The sequence below is a fragment of the Lithobates pipiens genome, unplaced genomic scaffold (genome assembly GCF_037356315.1).
Source record: "Lithobates pipiens isolate NorthernLeopardFrog02 unplaced genomic scaffold, aLitPip1_a1.2 Scaffold_18, whole genome shotgun sequence".
NCBI lineage: Eukaryota > Metazoa > Chordata > Amphibia > Anura > Ranidae > Lithobates > Lithobates pipiens.
In genome coordinates, this window is record NW_027507758.1 from 226,398,010 (window position 1) to 226,414,716 (window position 16,707).

General features: G+C 40.4%; 1 protein-coding gene across 14 annotated transcripts in view; it reads right to left on the reverse strand.

The window, feature by feature from the left end:
* The window catches only part of QKI (QKI, KH domain containing RNA binding), a 249,497-nt gene that overhangs the window by 143,389 nt on the left and 89,401 nt on the right, over nucleotides 1-16,707 (reverse strand). For all 14 annotated transcript variants that reach the window (XR_013276691.1, XM_077486646.1, XM_077486645.1 and 11 more), the window contains exon 3: nucleotides 162-278. Coding sequence is in view for 13 of the 14 variants with exons in the window: in XM_077486646.1 (XP_077342772.1) it covers nucleotides 162-278 (117 nt within the window). In the remaining variant the exon portion in view is untranslated. The remainder of the gene's footprint in view (nucleotides 1-161; nucleotides 279-16,707) is intronic.

Here is a 16,707-nt window from a genome sequence, read left to right on the forward strand (position 1 = left end):
TTCTGTCGGATTGCCAAATATACACAGGGGCAGAATGTCGGATGGTATTTTCTTGTACCAGCAAATGTCTCGACATTCTGCTTGTGTGTAGGAGCTGTCATCTGGAAAAGTGGTGCTGGGTGAAGAACATGTTTGTTTAGTTACATGTTGTATAAACATACCTTCTTCTTATCCCTCATGGAGCCTTTTCCTCGAACCATGATCTTGCACCCAGTTTCTGCTTCCAACTGCTTTGCAGTTAGTCCTCTGGGACCCAGAATACGCCCAACGAAATTGAACTAAAGAGAGAGAAAAAAAAAGCTGTTAATTTAGCAGAGAGTAAGTTATACATTTACAAAAAGTATTTGCTTAAAACTCTATTTTCTGCTAAAAGGGATACCAAGCCAATTTTCTGTTTTAAGTTGCAAGTAATCATCCATTCACACTATTACTAAAGCAAAATAAAGTGAACGTATATGTATTGATTTTTTTATTCAGAGTTGCAGGGGTTGTAAAGACAGAAGGTTTTTTTATCTTAATGTTTTCTATGCATTAAGATAAAAAGCATTCTGTGTGCAGCAGCTGCCCCAGCGCCATAAAAACTTACCTGAGGTTCCTCTCTGTCCAGCGATGTCCACAAATGTCTCAGTTGTCGGGATTCTCCTTCCTGATTGGCCGAGACTGCAACGGCACCATTGGCTGCCTCTCCTGCCAATAACAGCTAGCCAATCAGGGGAGAGAGGGGGCAGAGCCGGGGGTCCGTGTCTTGCTATGGGGGCACTGAATAGGAGTGAGGGACCCGAGGAGGAGGAGGATCTGGGCTGCTCTGTAGAAATACACTGCAACAGAGCAGGCAAGTATACCATGTTTGTTATTTTTATAGGGAAAATAACAAGCCTTTATAAACACTTTACGTGTATTATTCCTGCCAGCTGAGAGACTTCCCTTCATTGCTGATGCTATTTGGATACATAAGAGGATGCTGCTCATTCCACCCCCCACTCTTGTTGGTGAGATTTCCAATTTCCTGTCCTGATAGGAAGTGTGGGGAAATTTCTCCACAAGGGACACAGGCAGCAACAAAAACACAATAATAGTTTTTGGCTTAATTTAGGCTATGACAAAATCCTGAAACAAAAACTTCACTTTCCACAGGACAAAAAAAATAAAAAATGAATAGAAACACTTTTTTTTTTTTACAGTGGATATTTTTTTTTTGGGGGGCTTGTAAAAATATATTCTTCTTCAACACAGCATACTGAAATAAAAGAAATATAAAAGTTGTAAACAGATTTAGAATGTTCATAGTGATATTAATATAATTAGAATGTTTACCCAATAGACATTTTTGATAACTGTAATTGCAGTAAGCTGTAAAGGCTCTCTCATCTCTGTAACTCAAGGTTCAAAATATGCAAACTGAATAAACTTTAACAAGAGCAATGTAATTAGGTAATGGTGTTAAAATTAAGAACGTCAAAACAGTTCCAGCTGATTAACAAGGCTAGCTTTTCACAAATGTCAACAATATTTAACCACTTAACCAGTTCTGGACCAGCCGCCGCAGTTATACTGTGGCAGGTTGGCCCGGCTGGGCGAAGCGTCGTAGCTATACGTCAGGGGCGTGCATGTTGCCGCCTGGGAGACGGGTACCCCCTAGGCGGCTGTGACAATCAGATTCACTTTAGAACCGATAAGTCTCCAGGCCCATGATTTCTGGCCTGGATCTGGTGATCGGTCCTGGCAAATGAAATCCTTCCCCTGCATGTGTAAGTGTAAACACAGCAGGGGGAATTATGTCATCTGTCCTTGAGGAACTCTTTTCCATTCCAGAGGAAGTGTTAGCTCCCACGATATGTAAATCCTTGACTCCAGCGCTGTAGGAGGCGATTTCACCACCAGTTAAATAAAAAAAAAAAAAAAAGTTCATGTATGCCCATCATGAGAAGTGGGTGGATGAAGGGCGGTATTCTAATGGTGGGCATAGCCACCAATCAATCTCTTTCATGCATACCATGCCTCTTAGCAAATACCTTGGGGCGTTTACTTTCCAAAATGGGGGGGGGGGTTGTGCTATTTTGGCATTTTATGACCTTTAAAACTGATAGGTACTGAGGAGTGAAATCAAAGATTTATGTCCTTAGAAAGCCTGAGGTTGGTGAATGGGGTTCGGGGTCCTCTACACGGCTAGGTTCCTAAAAAGTCTCACACATGTGGTATCCCCCTACTCAGGAGAAGCAGTACAATGTTCTGGTCCATGAATGTTCTGGTGAAACAGGTCAATGTTCTGGTGTTTTATTAATGACAAAGTAGTAAATAAAGGCAGGGGATGCAGCAGATAATAAAACCCATAAACTAATGAACCAGTCAACTGAACAAGGAAAAATGGACCACATCCTTCCAATGAACATTCACTCAGTCCTAAAACACAACACCCTTTTACGACTATGCTCTTAAACAACCTACCAAGAGACTAAATATGATATATTCCCCCCGTCTAAAAGCAACCGGCGTGAAAAACGTTCCAAGCTATTCAAATTCATCTTATGTCTAGCAAATGTTAATTTTCATAGCCTCAATGTAACACAAAGCTTAAACATATAAAGAGCAGTGTGCTTTGAAGTGTCAGCAATAGGAAGAGTACTACTATTCCCACTCTGACATCTGAGCACACATTAACCAATACGTACTGCATTAGTCCAGTGCAAATGATATTTCCAGATTATTCCATCAAGAAATAGAAAAGCTAAAAAGTACATTAAAAAAATAGTAACATGCTGGAGCCAATTGCAGTCAAATCAGTAAAAAAAAAAATGTCAAATGTAACATGTACTTAAACCAAAGAACAAAGATTTATATCCGCACATGACTTGCCATCATATGGGTCCCTTGACTAAAAACCTAATTTAAATATATTTTACTTGAAATGCTTCCTTGTTTAGTTGTAATCCTCCCCATTCTCCACCCCCTCCACCACCACTAATCTTCCAATGTGGTGATGGTTACAGTGCTGAAAGACCAATCTGTCATTTGCACTCATCAAGAGTGCAGACTATGCCTTAAGAGTTGTACTGAAAGTTTCTGAATGGGGGAGATGGGCCTTTCATCCCCCTGCCCCCCCCCCCAATCCTTGATTTAGAGAGAGGTATTAATTCATAGTAGGCGGAAGGGGCAGGCATAGTGCGCACGCCTAATGACTACATATGACATGTCCCTCAGCTCTTTTGAACACACTAGAAGACTGGTGCAGCTGGCGGGGGGGGGGGTTATAGATGCAATTAATTTTCTTACTAGTGATCTTCCCCCCCCAAATCTTAAAGCATTTTCCCCGATTCTGTGCAGAGTTCTCTGCTCAGCTGTCAAAAAATAAATAAATACGGACCGTTTGTTTTTCATCCATCCATCCATTGACAGATGAAAAAATGGACATCAATGCATTCTAACGAAAAAACTGATGACAACGGATGATCTATTTTCAATTAACGGCTTTTTTCCCCCTTAGGTTTTTGGAGCTGTCATATTGGGGGGGGGGGGGAACAGTGTGTGCAAGGAGAGGGGGAGAAGAGATCTACATATAGTGAGTGGGCAGTCTGTACGGACAGGCTCCCTCACTTGCCGATGCTGACTGTCATTGTCGGCTTTTAAAATTGTCGTTTTTTTTTTTTTTCTATAAACAGTGCAGAGCTGTCAAAAAATAAATTCCTCAGCGCAGAGAGATGGAGATACATGCATCTCTAGGTTCTTAGATCAAAGGAATGAGCTTTGGTCTGTAGATGAGGACATTTTAACCACTTAAAGACTAAACCTTTTTCTGACACTTGTTGGTTACATAGTTACATAGTTAGCAAGGTTGAATAAAGACACCAGTCCATCCAGTTCAGCCTGAGTGAGTGTCTACAATTGTCCCTATCCCTGTACATTGCTCACTCACATTGGTCCCTACCCTCAAGTAGCTCACAATCCAAGGTCCCCATTCATATACTAGGGCCAATTTTGGACAGAAGCCAATTAACCTACCTGCATGTCTTTGGAGTGTGGAGGGAAACCGGAGTACCCGGAGGAAACCCACGCAAGCACAGGGAGAACATGCAAACTCCAGGCAGGTAGTGTCGTGGTTGGGATTTGAACCAGCGACCCTTCTTACTGCTAGGTGAGAGTGCTACCCACTACACCACTGTGCTGGTTACAAGTTAAAAATCTGTATTTTTTGCTAGAATATTACTTAGAACACACACATTATATATATCAGAGACCCTGGCAAATTGGCAAATAAAATGGCAGTTGATGCAATATTTATGCCACAGGGTATTTGTGCAGTGGTCTTTCAAACACTATTCTTGGGGAAAAAATGCATTTCAATTAATAAAAAAAAAAAAAAAAAAAAAAAAAAAAAGCAAAGTTAGCCCAATTTGTCCGTATAATGTGAAAGCTGATGTTATGCCACGAGAATCGCAATATTTAGTCTAAGCAAAAAAATTTTGCTTCTCATTTATCCAGGATCGCGCAGCTCTAATTTAAACCAAAAATTTGACTCAAGAGGTTAAGTGAATGTGTAGAACCGATGTGTAGACTGATCCGTTTTTTTCTTTGAAAAAACGTGGCTGAACTGATGAAACTGAAGACGTGTAAAAGGGGTCTCATGGCCCATACACTCGATCCGAAAATTGGATGAAAAATGCCGCTTTCTAAACAATCATGCAATAATCGGATAGTTGGTACAGAGCTTTCGAAAGCTGATCATGACAGTTCATCTGACATTATCCAACCGGACAAACGCAAAATATTTTCTCACACGATACCAGATGTACGATTTTCATTTAATCAGTACAGTTGTCAGAAAATACAATAGAAGTTACACAACACATGACGTCACTTCTGATTTTTTATTCTGTTGTACAAGAATTTGTCACTTTAAACCTCTCCATTTTCGATATGCGACTAGCATGCAAAGAGACATCCCGACCCAACTGACTGCTTTAGTAAACCTGGAAACGGTGACACCAGGAAACCTGGGCTAGGGCTCCTATATGATAATTTTTGGCTTCACCAGGTAAATACAAACACAAGCAGGATTGGTTAAAGGGGGAAGGATCATTATTTAATCATTATTCATTCATCATTTTAGGTCATTATTTAAGCCCAGCCTGGGGCTTTAATGAATTTGATCTCCTTCACTGGCATCCAGCCTGGCGCAGGTGCAGAGCGTGACTTTTTTTTTCCCCCACTAATGAAAGTAGTCCTAAGAAAGTGAATGGGTATGCATCAGCTGTGCCAACTCACTTTCCCAGCTGAGTTTGACAAGTACACAGACAGGAATGCACAGTCTATGGGTGCAGATTCATCCTTTATTGGGTGCAAAGAAAAAATGGTTCTAGCCTCAGCACGGGGATGAGAGTCCAAGTGAATGAGCTCTAAATATGCCAAAATTTATTCTTAAATACTGCACTAAAAAATGACAAAACACACAATGGTTATGAAAAAAAAAATGTAAATAATAAATGATCAAATATCCTTATTTGACTTTGCTATTCAAAAGTAGTGCTGGGGGCCATGACTATTCCCCATGTAGCCGTTGTGAACTGAACAGTCTGATTGCTGAAAAACCAAATTGTAAATCAACACTGATCAGAATCAATCAGGTGGAGGTGAACACAGATGTAATTTCCAATTTTCAGCCTCAATCACAAAGCTGTGTCACGAGTCAACACCAGCAACTTATTTACAGATGGTCAACAAGACACACACTCTAAGCAAGCCATGTTTTTCAGCTTTCACCAAGTGACATGTATAGCATCCTCTTTTTTTATCTCCGTGTATAAACAATTGAATATGTATAACATCCTCTTAAACTACTTCGGATTCGTTTAAACCAGGTGTGCTGGGAAGCTTCTCTAAAAGCAGCACAAAACAAGGCAAAAAGCCCTGCTCACTATGAGGGCAGTTTAACCACTTCAGCTCCGGAAAGTTTTACACCCGTCCTGACCAGGCCATGTTTTGCAATACAGCACTGCATTATTTTAACTGACAATTGTGTCGTGTGGTGCTATACCCAAATAAATTTGATGTCCGTCTTTCCCACAAAGAGCTGTCTGTTGGTGGTATTCGATCACCTCTGCGGTTTTTATCTTTTGCACTATAAACAAAAATAAAATAAAATTTTTTTTTTTACTTTTTGCTATAAAACACATCCAATTAAAAAAAGAAAAAAATTCTAATTTCTTCATCATTTTAGGCCAATTTGTATTCGGCTACATATTTTTGATAAAAATAAATAAATAAATCCCAAAAAGCGCATATCGATTGTAGATGCTATATATTTTGTGCAAACCAAACTATGGGAGAGATTTATGGACTTTATTTTTTCTTTGTTTTTACTAGTAATGGCGGTGATCAGTGATCTTTTTTTTTAGTGGGATTGTAGCGGACACATCTGACACTAAGTGACACTTTTTGGGGACCAGTGATAACAATACAGTGATCCGTGTTTTTCTTAGACTCCTTTAACACTGGGCTGGTTCAGGTGTTAGCGGTAAAGCCACGGCGCTTTTCGGGTTGCTAGTAGGACGCTTTTAACCCACGCTAGCGTCAGAAGAATGAGTTAATAGAGCCATGGTGCAGCGCTGCCGAAGCAATCTGCAGGCGCTTTGGCAGTGCTGCCCACTCATTTCAATGGGCAGGGCGTTTTTGGAGTGGTGTTTACATCTTTTGTCTCTCCAGCAAACTATTGCGGGTAGCCGGAAGCCATCGCAGCTGCCAGACCTGTTGATTGGCTCCGGCTGTGTCCAATCACAACGGAGCACGGCTATGGTAGCACATGTCCCAGAACTGAGAAAATAAATCACGTACAGGTATGTGATTTCAACCACTTCAATACTGGGCTCTCTTTTGATGGTATTTATTCACAAATCAGTTTTTTATTTTTTGCGATAGAAGCAAAAAAAAGAGCGGAAATAAAAAAATAAAAATAAAAATTCTACTTTAAAGTAAAAGAAATCCAATAAAACCTAATTGTCATACGTTTGAGCCAAAACGTATTCTGCTACATCTTCGGTTAAAAAAATAATAAATAATAATTCCATTAAGTGTATAATAATTGGTTTATGTGATCATGTACAGATGTGTGCAGAAGATCACTGGGATATATGATTTTACCGTTACATATATGAGGGACAGGTGTTTTTACTGCGTGGGGACACTGGGCAGGTGATCAGTGTGTAAAAAGCTGTAAAAAACAACTCATATTCACTGATCACCGGCTGGCTGCAGCGATCTGCTCTCCTCACTGACAACTTCCGTGTGATGAGAGCTGATCGACTAGCAACCAGCTCTCTACTTACATCACATGACGGCTGTGATTAGACACAGCCGTCATGTGATCAGGAGGGCCAATCACAGTGCCCTCCTGCTGATCAGAGATGTGCCACGTCTGGGTGACACAAATGCATCGGGATTGCGCCGCTACGTGGGCACACGCAATCCCCCTCCTTCTGAGCGGTGTACCTGAATGTCCACTCAGAGGGGTGGGAGGTGGTTAAGGGCCACCCTGCCACAGTATATATGTACATGGGGCGGTAGCAGTCTTCTTTTTAAGGCCTTTTTCACACATGCTTGGTTTTATCAGCTCAGTCATGTTTTTCCAAAGTAAAAACAGACAAAGTTTACATCAGTTTTTCATTTTTTTTTACATCCGCCAGCTAGTGTTCTTAACCACTTGAGCCCTGGAGCCATTTTTTCATGCAAAAACAGACTGTTTACATCTGTTTTTCTTCCAAACAATTTGTTTTTTGTTTTTTTGTTTGTTTTTTTAACCAAAACTAAAATAGGACTTTTTTTTTGGAACTAAATCAAAAGGATGTTGACGGAAGCAGAATTAAACAGATGTAAATGGATCATCCATTTTTCCCCACAAAGATGCATTGATGTCCGCAGACTAGAGCATTGCAACACCACTCTGAATAGAGCAAAACGTCACCTATGTGACATGTGTTGGCAAGGTTCACTCCCAGCATACACCAGCAGCTGTGCCATCAGCTGTGCTTGGTACTGTGAACAAGCATAATCTTTTCAATTCTAACATTCCAGTAACTCCATTCTGAGATTGTTTTGTCACAATAAAAATGTACTGCAGATAAGAAATAGATCTTTGTCATGTAGTGACCACGAATATATATTTTCATCTTTTTTTTTTTTTTTTTGCAAAGCATAATTAGTATAGGCCCATCTACACAGAACCTTTAATCATGGGAAATGCATAGTTATATGCCTTGCTAATTTTTGTATCAATGCATGCAGCTGCTACATGCCAATAAATGACATAATGAACCACAAGAATGAACATCTATAATTTCAGACGAGCAAATATATCAATGCAGTTTACAGCTGAATGTATTGTGTGTAACATTCTGGGTAACTGGTGAAGCAACTTTCTTACTCCGTCACCGATATTCGGGTATGAAGTAAACAATAAATCCTTTGTACATATCATGTATGCAGTTTTTTTAAATAGATAAAGAAATGCATAAATACAAGATGACGAAATGAAAGCTTTTTAAAAATGACAGATTCAAGTACTGTAAAATTACTGTATGTAACTGTTGGTGCTGCAGTACAAGGCAAATTCCACCGCAGAAATAAAACCAGCTCATACAGAAGGATCTATTGCATTTACACAGTGATTGCAAAGCTTAATCTGTATTGAACAATAGCTAAAACCCAGACTATACTTCTGTTGCTGAATGTGAATAATGTAGATTTAAAGGATTTAAGCAGCTTGTCTAATCTCTGCTGCATTATTGTTAAATGCATTTTTTTTATTTTTGCTTCTAAAGCCTCCATGCACCTGCTCTGTGGAATGAGTATGTTATCAAGATCGCCAGCATTGGTCTGTTTTGGCTAGATTAGTCTCGTGTTGATAAGACAATCATTCTGAGCCTTTTGAACAATCTGGAGTGACCTTTCGACATAAGTGCAATATGAATGAAAATTTTTTTTGTAATCCTCAGGGATTCAGTACAATTATTTGTAGTAGAGCTCTAGTCTATTTGATATTTTCTATTTGCCTGAACAAAAAGAGTAAAAACATATATATATATATATTTGTTGCAAATGAAACTTCCACATACAAAAGAGTAACGAGGGAGAATGTCAAACTCGGGAAATTGTTTTTCTGCCAGATTTAAAGGGGGGGGGGGGAGCAAAATTGAACTTCAAACAGCCAATGCGTTTTTTCTGACATGTCTCATACATGTATAAAAAAAAAATAAAAAAAATAATAATAATAATTACATGTCACTCTTTAAAATTGCATCCATCCATGGAAACTTTAGGCACCCAATTTCCAAAAGTACAGAAAAACCTTGATGATTGCCTTGATCATTTTTTATTTTTTTTTGTGAAATTCTTTTCTAGTGTTTACATATTCTGGTAGACTATAGGACACAACCAGTCAGGGTGGATTTGATTTAAATCAAGTAGTTATCACTCAGGATTTAAAATCACCAGTAAAAAGGCTTGATTTAAATCATCATTTTTAAAGAGCAACGGTCATTTCTGTCCCACAGCGGCGACTCCTCTGACCCGCTACTGACTCACCCGACAGTCCCACTCACTTAAATGGGACGGCTGGTGATGCAGCATGACATAAGGCGAGTGACATGGTGGCAGCAGGTAAGTGGATGCCTACTAACAAGTGCTGCCATGATGGATCTAAAATGACAGGTGCTCTTTAAAATGTAAGGACTTCTTGCTGATAGGTACAATCTTTAATACTTGCAAAAAAAAAAAATGAAGGTTTCCAATTTAGAATAAACTGTCAGGTTAGTAAAACAGCGATCTCAGAACCGATTCAATCATACAGTTTGTAGTGTACATAGAGTTGAAAAACAATGGGATAAAGGAATATTCCTGAACTTTGTTTTATTCTCATGCTTACTGTGAAATGACTGTGAAATTGTGTGAATGCATCAATGCAGTGCATGTCATCTCAGTTTGCAGAGCTTGGATTCATTGAACGAGTTTACCAAAAATTGTAATATTGCAGAATATACAGCATCATATTACATAACCAAGTTCAACTTCATGCGGAATAAACTAAATTAGTGTAACAACCACTTGCAGACCAGCCGCCGCAGTTTTACTGAAGCAGGTTGACTTTGCTGTTCGAAATCACGTAATAGTGCGTGTTCTCGCAAGGCTTGCGTAACAGGCGGCGTGCGTGCCTGCCACGAGCTCCGCGAGTCCAACTGTGGGTCCCATGGACATAGAGTCCACGGGACCCGCTGTTGGACTCACGGATACCTGTGATCGTCTCACGGAGAGGAAGAATGGGTAAATGCTAACGTAAACAAGTATTTCCCTGTTTCTCCCTGTGAGCAGGAGCGGTGATCAGTGTAGTGTCACACACAGCCCCCCCCCCCCCACAGTTAGAATCACTCCCTAGGACACACTTAACCCCTGCAGCACCCCCTCCTGTTTAACCCCTTCACTACCAGTCACATTTACACAGTAATCAATGATCGCTGTATAAATGTGAATGGCCCCAAAATTGCGCCAAAAGTATTTGATGTAGACGCTATAACTTTTGTGCAAACCAATAAACGTTTATTGCAATTTTTTTTTTTTTACCAAAAATATGAAGAAGAATACCCATCGGCCTAAACTGAGGGGAAAAAAAATGTATATATATTTTTTTGGAATATTATAGCAAAAAGTAAAACCTTAGTTTTTTTCAAAATTGTCAAATTGTTTGTTGTTTATAGCACAAAAAAAATAAAAAATGCAGGGAGATCAAATACCACCAAAAGAAAGCTATATTAGTGGGGAAAAAAGGACGTTCCTTCTCTTCTTCACTTAGGCCAAGGGTAACATGTATGGCTCTAAGAAGCCCATCAAATTCTTCCAGGGACAATTTGAATTTAGACGGGGCTACTTCCGCCCACTCACTCTGCTCCTCTTCTGAACCCTCACTGGAAGGAGCAGGGGATTGCCTGGTAGAAGGGCCTACCAAAAGGTTCTCTGGGACAGAAAGAGAAACCTGGGAAGACTCGGATGAGTGCTGACTAGCTGTCGGATTAACCAACGAGTCACGGAATGACTCAATCGTGGCACACAGCTCCTTTTTGACTGAGGCAACCAAGTCATCACAAACTGAAGCAGATTCCTCTTTGACTAAGGAAGCAATGCAGGTGCTGCATAAGGCTTTCTTCCAATTCTTTCCTAATTTGGCTTTTTGCGTGAGGGGCATTTCCTTTTGCCTGAATCAGAGATTTTGGCCTAAGAGGAAACAAAAAAAAGGGAAAAAAACAAAAAAACAGGAGGCCTTTGCCGAGACCTAGTCTTTACCTGTGGACCACCCCAATGTGCACTCTAAGAAAGGATAGAAACAACCTAAAGTGTCCAGAAAGGCCCCGCCACCAGAAAAAAAAAAAAAAAAAAAAAAAAAAGAAGAGGACCAGAAACCCCCAAGTAAAGGAACAGGCATATTTAAGCCCACCTGGGCCTTGCTGACGCCTGTGTCTGTCCTCACCATTGCAAAGCCTGCCGTGTCCTCCATTGCGGGTGTGCAGCGTCTTACTTGTGGCTTTACGCTCCACTTCTGGACTCCCATAGTGCCACTGCACCAGACGTGGAAATAGGTGCCAGCACCAACCCTGCCTCTCCCCCTGCGTTTGGCCGTCGGAAATTACAACGACCCGCCCTTAAGCAACATCACTTTCAGCGTGGCCGAGGCTCTTCTTGGCCACTGCAAAATGGCAGCGCTGCATGTGCAGCCGCCGCTTGGCAGGATCCCACTGTGGCTGTCTCAGGGCACAAAAGAGAGCCCAGATTTACCGCTGCAAAAGCCTGGGAATATCGTGAGGGCTGAGGTCCTTTGAAGAAAAAGGAGGAAAAATGGTGAGGAACCCCTGTCCCCCCAGGAGCACCTGAGAGACCATGGCCGACTCCAAGGGATGTTCACTCCAGGCCGGAGGAAACACAAAAAATGACGGATGGTAGGGAGGTGCCTTCCTTTAAAGATTTGGAGGAAAGAGGTAGTGGTTAGTGGTCACTTTAGTGGACAGAGAAATATTATCTGGGTCTATGCACTGTATAATGAGCAAAGTGTTCACTGTTTATGACAACCAGCATATATTTCTATTAGATTTAAAACAAATTAGTAACCTTTTTTTATGGCCATTATATGTGATCTTAGGCCCCTTTCACACTGGGGCAGTGGGTGCACCAGCAGTAAAACACTGCTATTTTTAGCAGCGCTTTACCATCAATTTTGTGGCGCTATCTGGCCACTAGCGGGGCGCTTTTACACCACCCCCCCACGCTAGCAGCTGAGAAAGGGTTAAAACCACCACAAAGCGCTGCTGCTGCAGCAGCGCTATGCTGGCGGTATAGCCGTGCTGTCCCATTGATTTCAATGGGCAGGAGCGGTGAAGTGTCCTGCCAACGCACTCTTCAGTGTGAAAGCCCTTGGGGCTTTCACATTGGAGACACAGCAGCGGCTCTTTCAGGGCGCTTTGCAGGAGCCATTATTAGCACTGTAGCGCCTGCAAAGCACCCCAGTGTGAAAGGGGTCTTAAACAGGACCAAAACATTCCCATACTGCTGTGCCTGCTGACATTCTCCAATGCCACCACTTTTTTTTCACCCAGATTTTTGTGCCACAGCAGACGCGCTCAAGCCGGGTATACTTAGTTTTTTTTGTTCAACCTGCGAAAAAATACAAGCTGTCAGAGCCACTGTACTAACCATGCAAAGTGATCTCCCCCGCTGAGCTATTGTGTTCTGCCATTGGCTGAAAGCGCTGATCAGGAGTCAGTCCAATGCTGGATTTTCAGCACGTGCGGTCGCTTCTGATGGACAGACCAACATACCACTGTCAGACTTTTTTTTTTTTTTTTTTAACCGCCCGTTGTGTACTCAGAATTACATTTACCACTGACAGCAGTATACTGAACATGGAATTCTATAACAAAATCTGAAGCGCTTATACTATTGTTATATAGTTTTTTTACAGAGCTGCTTTATGCACTTTATAAACTGTAGCTGCTGAATACGTTTATTATGGCAGAGTGCTTTAGATAGGGTATTATAAGAATTCTGGATGACCCATTAAGGAACAAGTAGACAGTGAACAAACATGCCTTCCTTTGGATCAAACCGCAAATATCTTAGGTTGTTATCTCAAGGTGTTTGATATTTGTAATTTTTCTAGAAAATTTTGAGCAGGATTTTTTTTTTTGTTTAACGAATGGCTCTTATTTGTATGAAAACATATTTACACCCAGTATACATTTTACCTTCAACATCCACTGCAGTACAAAAATATTTTGGCTAGCATGCCATGAATGTGTTTGAAATAATCAAAAGATGTATTGCAGGCATGCAGTGCATACTTTTTTTTTATAATATAGCCCTGATATACACCAACAGAAATGATTTACCAGGACATGGCATGTTCAAATAGGAAAATGGATCTATCGTAAAGATATTGAGATGGTTGGATCCTGCATGCATCTCAACTGTTCACGAAAGCCTATAGCCAGCTATAAAGCAGGTTTATGAATAGGCCAGATCAGTCTGTACCAACAAGTATGAATTATTGGTCATCACTTATGGAAGACCAACATCAGATATTTTATATACCAAAGAGGTTAAACTTATGGTTTTTGGGAAGTAAACTTTTGAAGAAACTTTTCCTGTTTTGCGTTACTGTCTAGAGGGAATTACCCACCTGTAAAGTAAGATATGTTATGAATACAAATAATAAAGTCAACAAAAATTAAAATTCCAATGCGGCACTTTAACCCCAAGGTAAATAAATATGAGCAGACATGCCCATTAATACAGTTCCATAACATTATTTGCACATCTATGACAACCCTAAGAATTAGTCCATCTACATAAACTATAAACTGCTGTTCTTTGACTACTTTAAAAGCCCAACTCTGGGCATAAAAACTTTAGCCAACTAAACCAGTAAACCATAAGCTTGCCTGAAAACCAATCTGTATCCAGTAAATATTCTAGTTTACAATTAGAATTAGTACCACTCCCACTGTACTTCCGGGGTGCTATTTGGATATAAACTCTGCATGCATTATAATCCCCAGAACGGAGTTTATATCTCTGCTTCCTTCTCCTCCTGGTCCCCCACAAAACAAAGTGCCTAGCACTGAGTTTCATGAATGGATTGGTAGGAAAGTTTAATTGTTTTAACCCCAGTAAGGTTAGTGTGCCTGGAGCTGTGCTTTATAATATAAAGGACATCTTTTTTTTTTTTTTTTAAGGTTTTGTATGGAATAGATCATCCCAATCAGGTTTTATTGCTGTAGGACCACGTTAGTAAGATTTACCCTATTTTTCCTGTTTACCATCATCAGTGAAAGAAAAGCTTAAATTTGGGGTTTTCACCATAGCAGGAATAGAGGGGAAATCTTCCAATGGGCACACAAACCTGCTGACAACCAGGGATTGTCACTTTGGAATGATTTCATCTCACTTCCCATTTTGGCTTTGGGATGGCTAAAAAACAAAACAAAACAAAAAAATAACTGACAGGGGCTATAACCCTTCCCATACAATATTCAAAATTACAAAAGGTTTTTCTACAGGTATAAAACATTATTTCAGTATTACTGTACCCCATTGTGTGCCACGTCTCATTCCCTCACATATCCCAGGATAATTTCTCATATCAGAACAGAAGGTGGAGCCATGCAAATCATTATTTTACACTCCAAAATCCAATGCACACCCAGAACCGCTGGTGATAGAGCAAGTCTCTTCTAATTATTATTCCAGAATGCATACAGCTGTTTCTGGCTTTTTAGCCATCATTATTGCAGTGTATAGAAAACTAGGCTTCTATGAAGTAGGACTTGGGACCCAATGAGACAATACAATCATACAGATTATGGTAAAATGGGTCTGAGTACCACATACCGGAAATGCACAAACTTGCATGCAATTTTATTCCCCGCCATTGCAAATCCATATGGCCTACAATGTGCACCACACTAAAAACAGATCTGCAGTTCTTTGGATAACACACATCAAGACAGTGCAGATATTTGAACTAGCACCATTATCTTTCTTTATCGAAATAATTGTATTTTTTTTTAAATCAGGTTATGCACCTTATATGGTGCAACTGCAACCCAGGCTCCCCTGGCACATAGGGTTACAATCTAGACTGAATAGAAGTCTGGGTGTTGCAAATTCTTTTATATACTACCAAGCTGGAAAAAATGTTGACTGAGCGCCATTATCTGTACATAATCAATTGTGGTTACAGCCGACAGATAGATCTCTATCCACTCCTAGAAAATAACATTCATTGTGGATATGGGATCATCTCAAGTATTCGGGAGGCCTACCCTCACCACACTTGCCTCTATTATACACAACCCGTCCTTCGCTTCAGGATATGAAACGCCAAATTCTTTTAGGTGCTAAAATGACTCACTGTAAATGGTATAAAGTCCTTTCCGGGTCTCAAAAAAACAAAAACAAAACAATACCATCTACTGAACTGTTCTTCTACCTTCCAGTTAAACATTATGTCTTATCCACAGTCTGACTGCAAGTGGTAAAGCCATCCTTTGCCCCATTGGACTCCAAAGGTCTAGCAAAGGTTAACTAGTGGATGCAAGAGATAATGCTCAGAGAAACGGATAAACGTTAAAGGATACTATGGCTAAAATGGAATAGTGGATCAGCCATTTTCTGCCAAGGGACTTTTGTTCACCGCCACCTCAAACTATTTGCTGCCTTAGAAACTGAATGAAAAATGTGGATTGTGAAGCCTACCTGGCTACCTTAGACCTTCCCCCATACCCTCCAATCCTTTTCACACTGTTCCTCCAAGGACCTCACTCTCTTCTTTACTAACATAACTTCCTTCTCTACACAATGCTATCACACACACACACACACACACACACACACACACAACTATTTGTGATTTATTTGCCATTGAACTGCTGTCATGAACCTTCTCTTTATGTGCCAATGTTAGAAACATGTCTTTGCAACTTTTGTAATGTACTGTTTGGAATTTTCAATAACAAGATTGAAAAAATATATACTGTAGACACACTTTTTTGACGTCTAGGACCAATTTAAAGTTTTATACTTTCACAGTCCTGTCCATACTACCAATCTCTGCTTCCTAGGGTTCTGGAACAGCAAACGCCTTCCATCACTGTGTACTCTAATCCTTCCACCTGTCTGTATGTAAAAGGATACTAGAGCTTATAATGGGGTATCAGGCATCCTAAATGTTTATCAGATGCTGAAGACTGTTTCACAAGCTTAGCCTTTCAAGAGAGACAAGAAAAATACCAATTATTTTCTATAAAAGAGGGCCACTTTAAAATAAAAGTACAGCCAAAGAAAACAGTGTAAAGATGCACTGACAGCATTCTGCTAATTATGCCATATACCTAACCATTACCTTAACGTCAACAGCACATAAATATGCAGCCTTTCAGTGGGTGGGCCTTGGCGCTGAGCAGCTGCATATTTGTGTGCAATATGGCAAAAACAGCTGTGTCGAGAGCGCACTCCCATCACAGTTACCAGAGGCTAATGGGAATAGTCCTGATTGCTGCTTGTATTCGGGAGTTTTCGGATCATGTGACCGCCAATCACAACAATCACATGACCATAAACCCCCGGCATCTAAAAACCCATTAAAGGGTTAAAGTGATAATAAGGTCTCTCTTTTTGTCA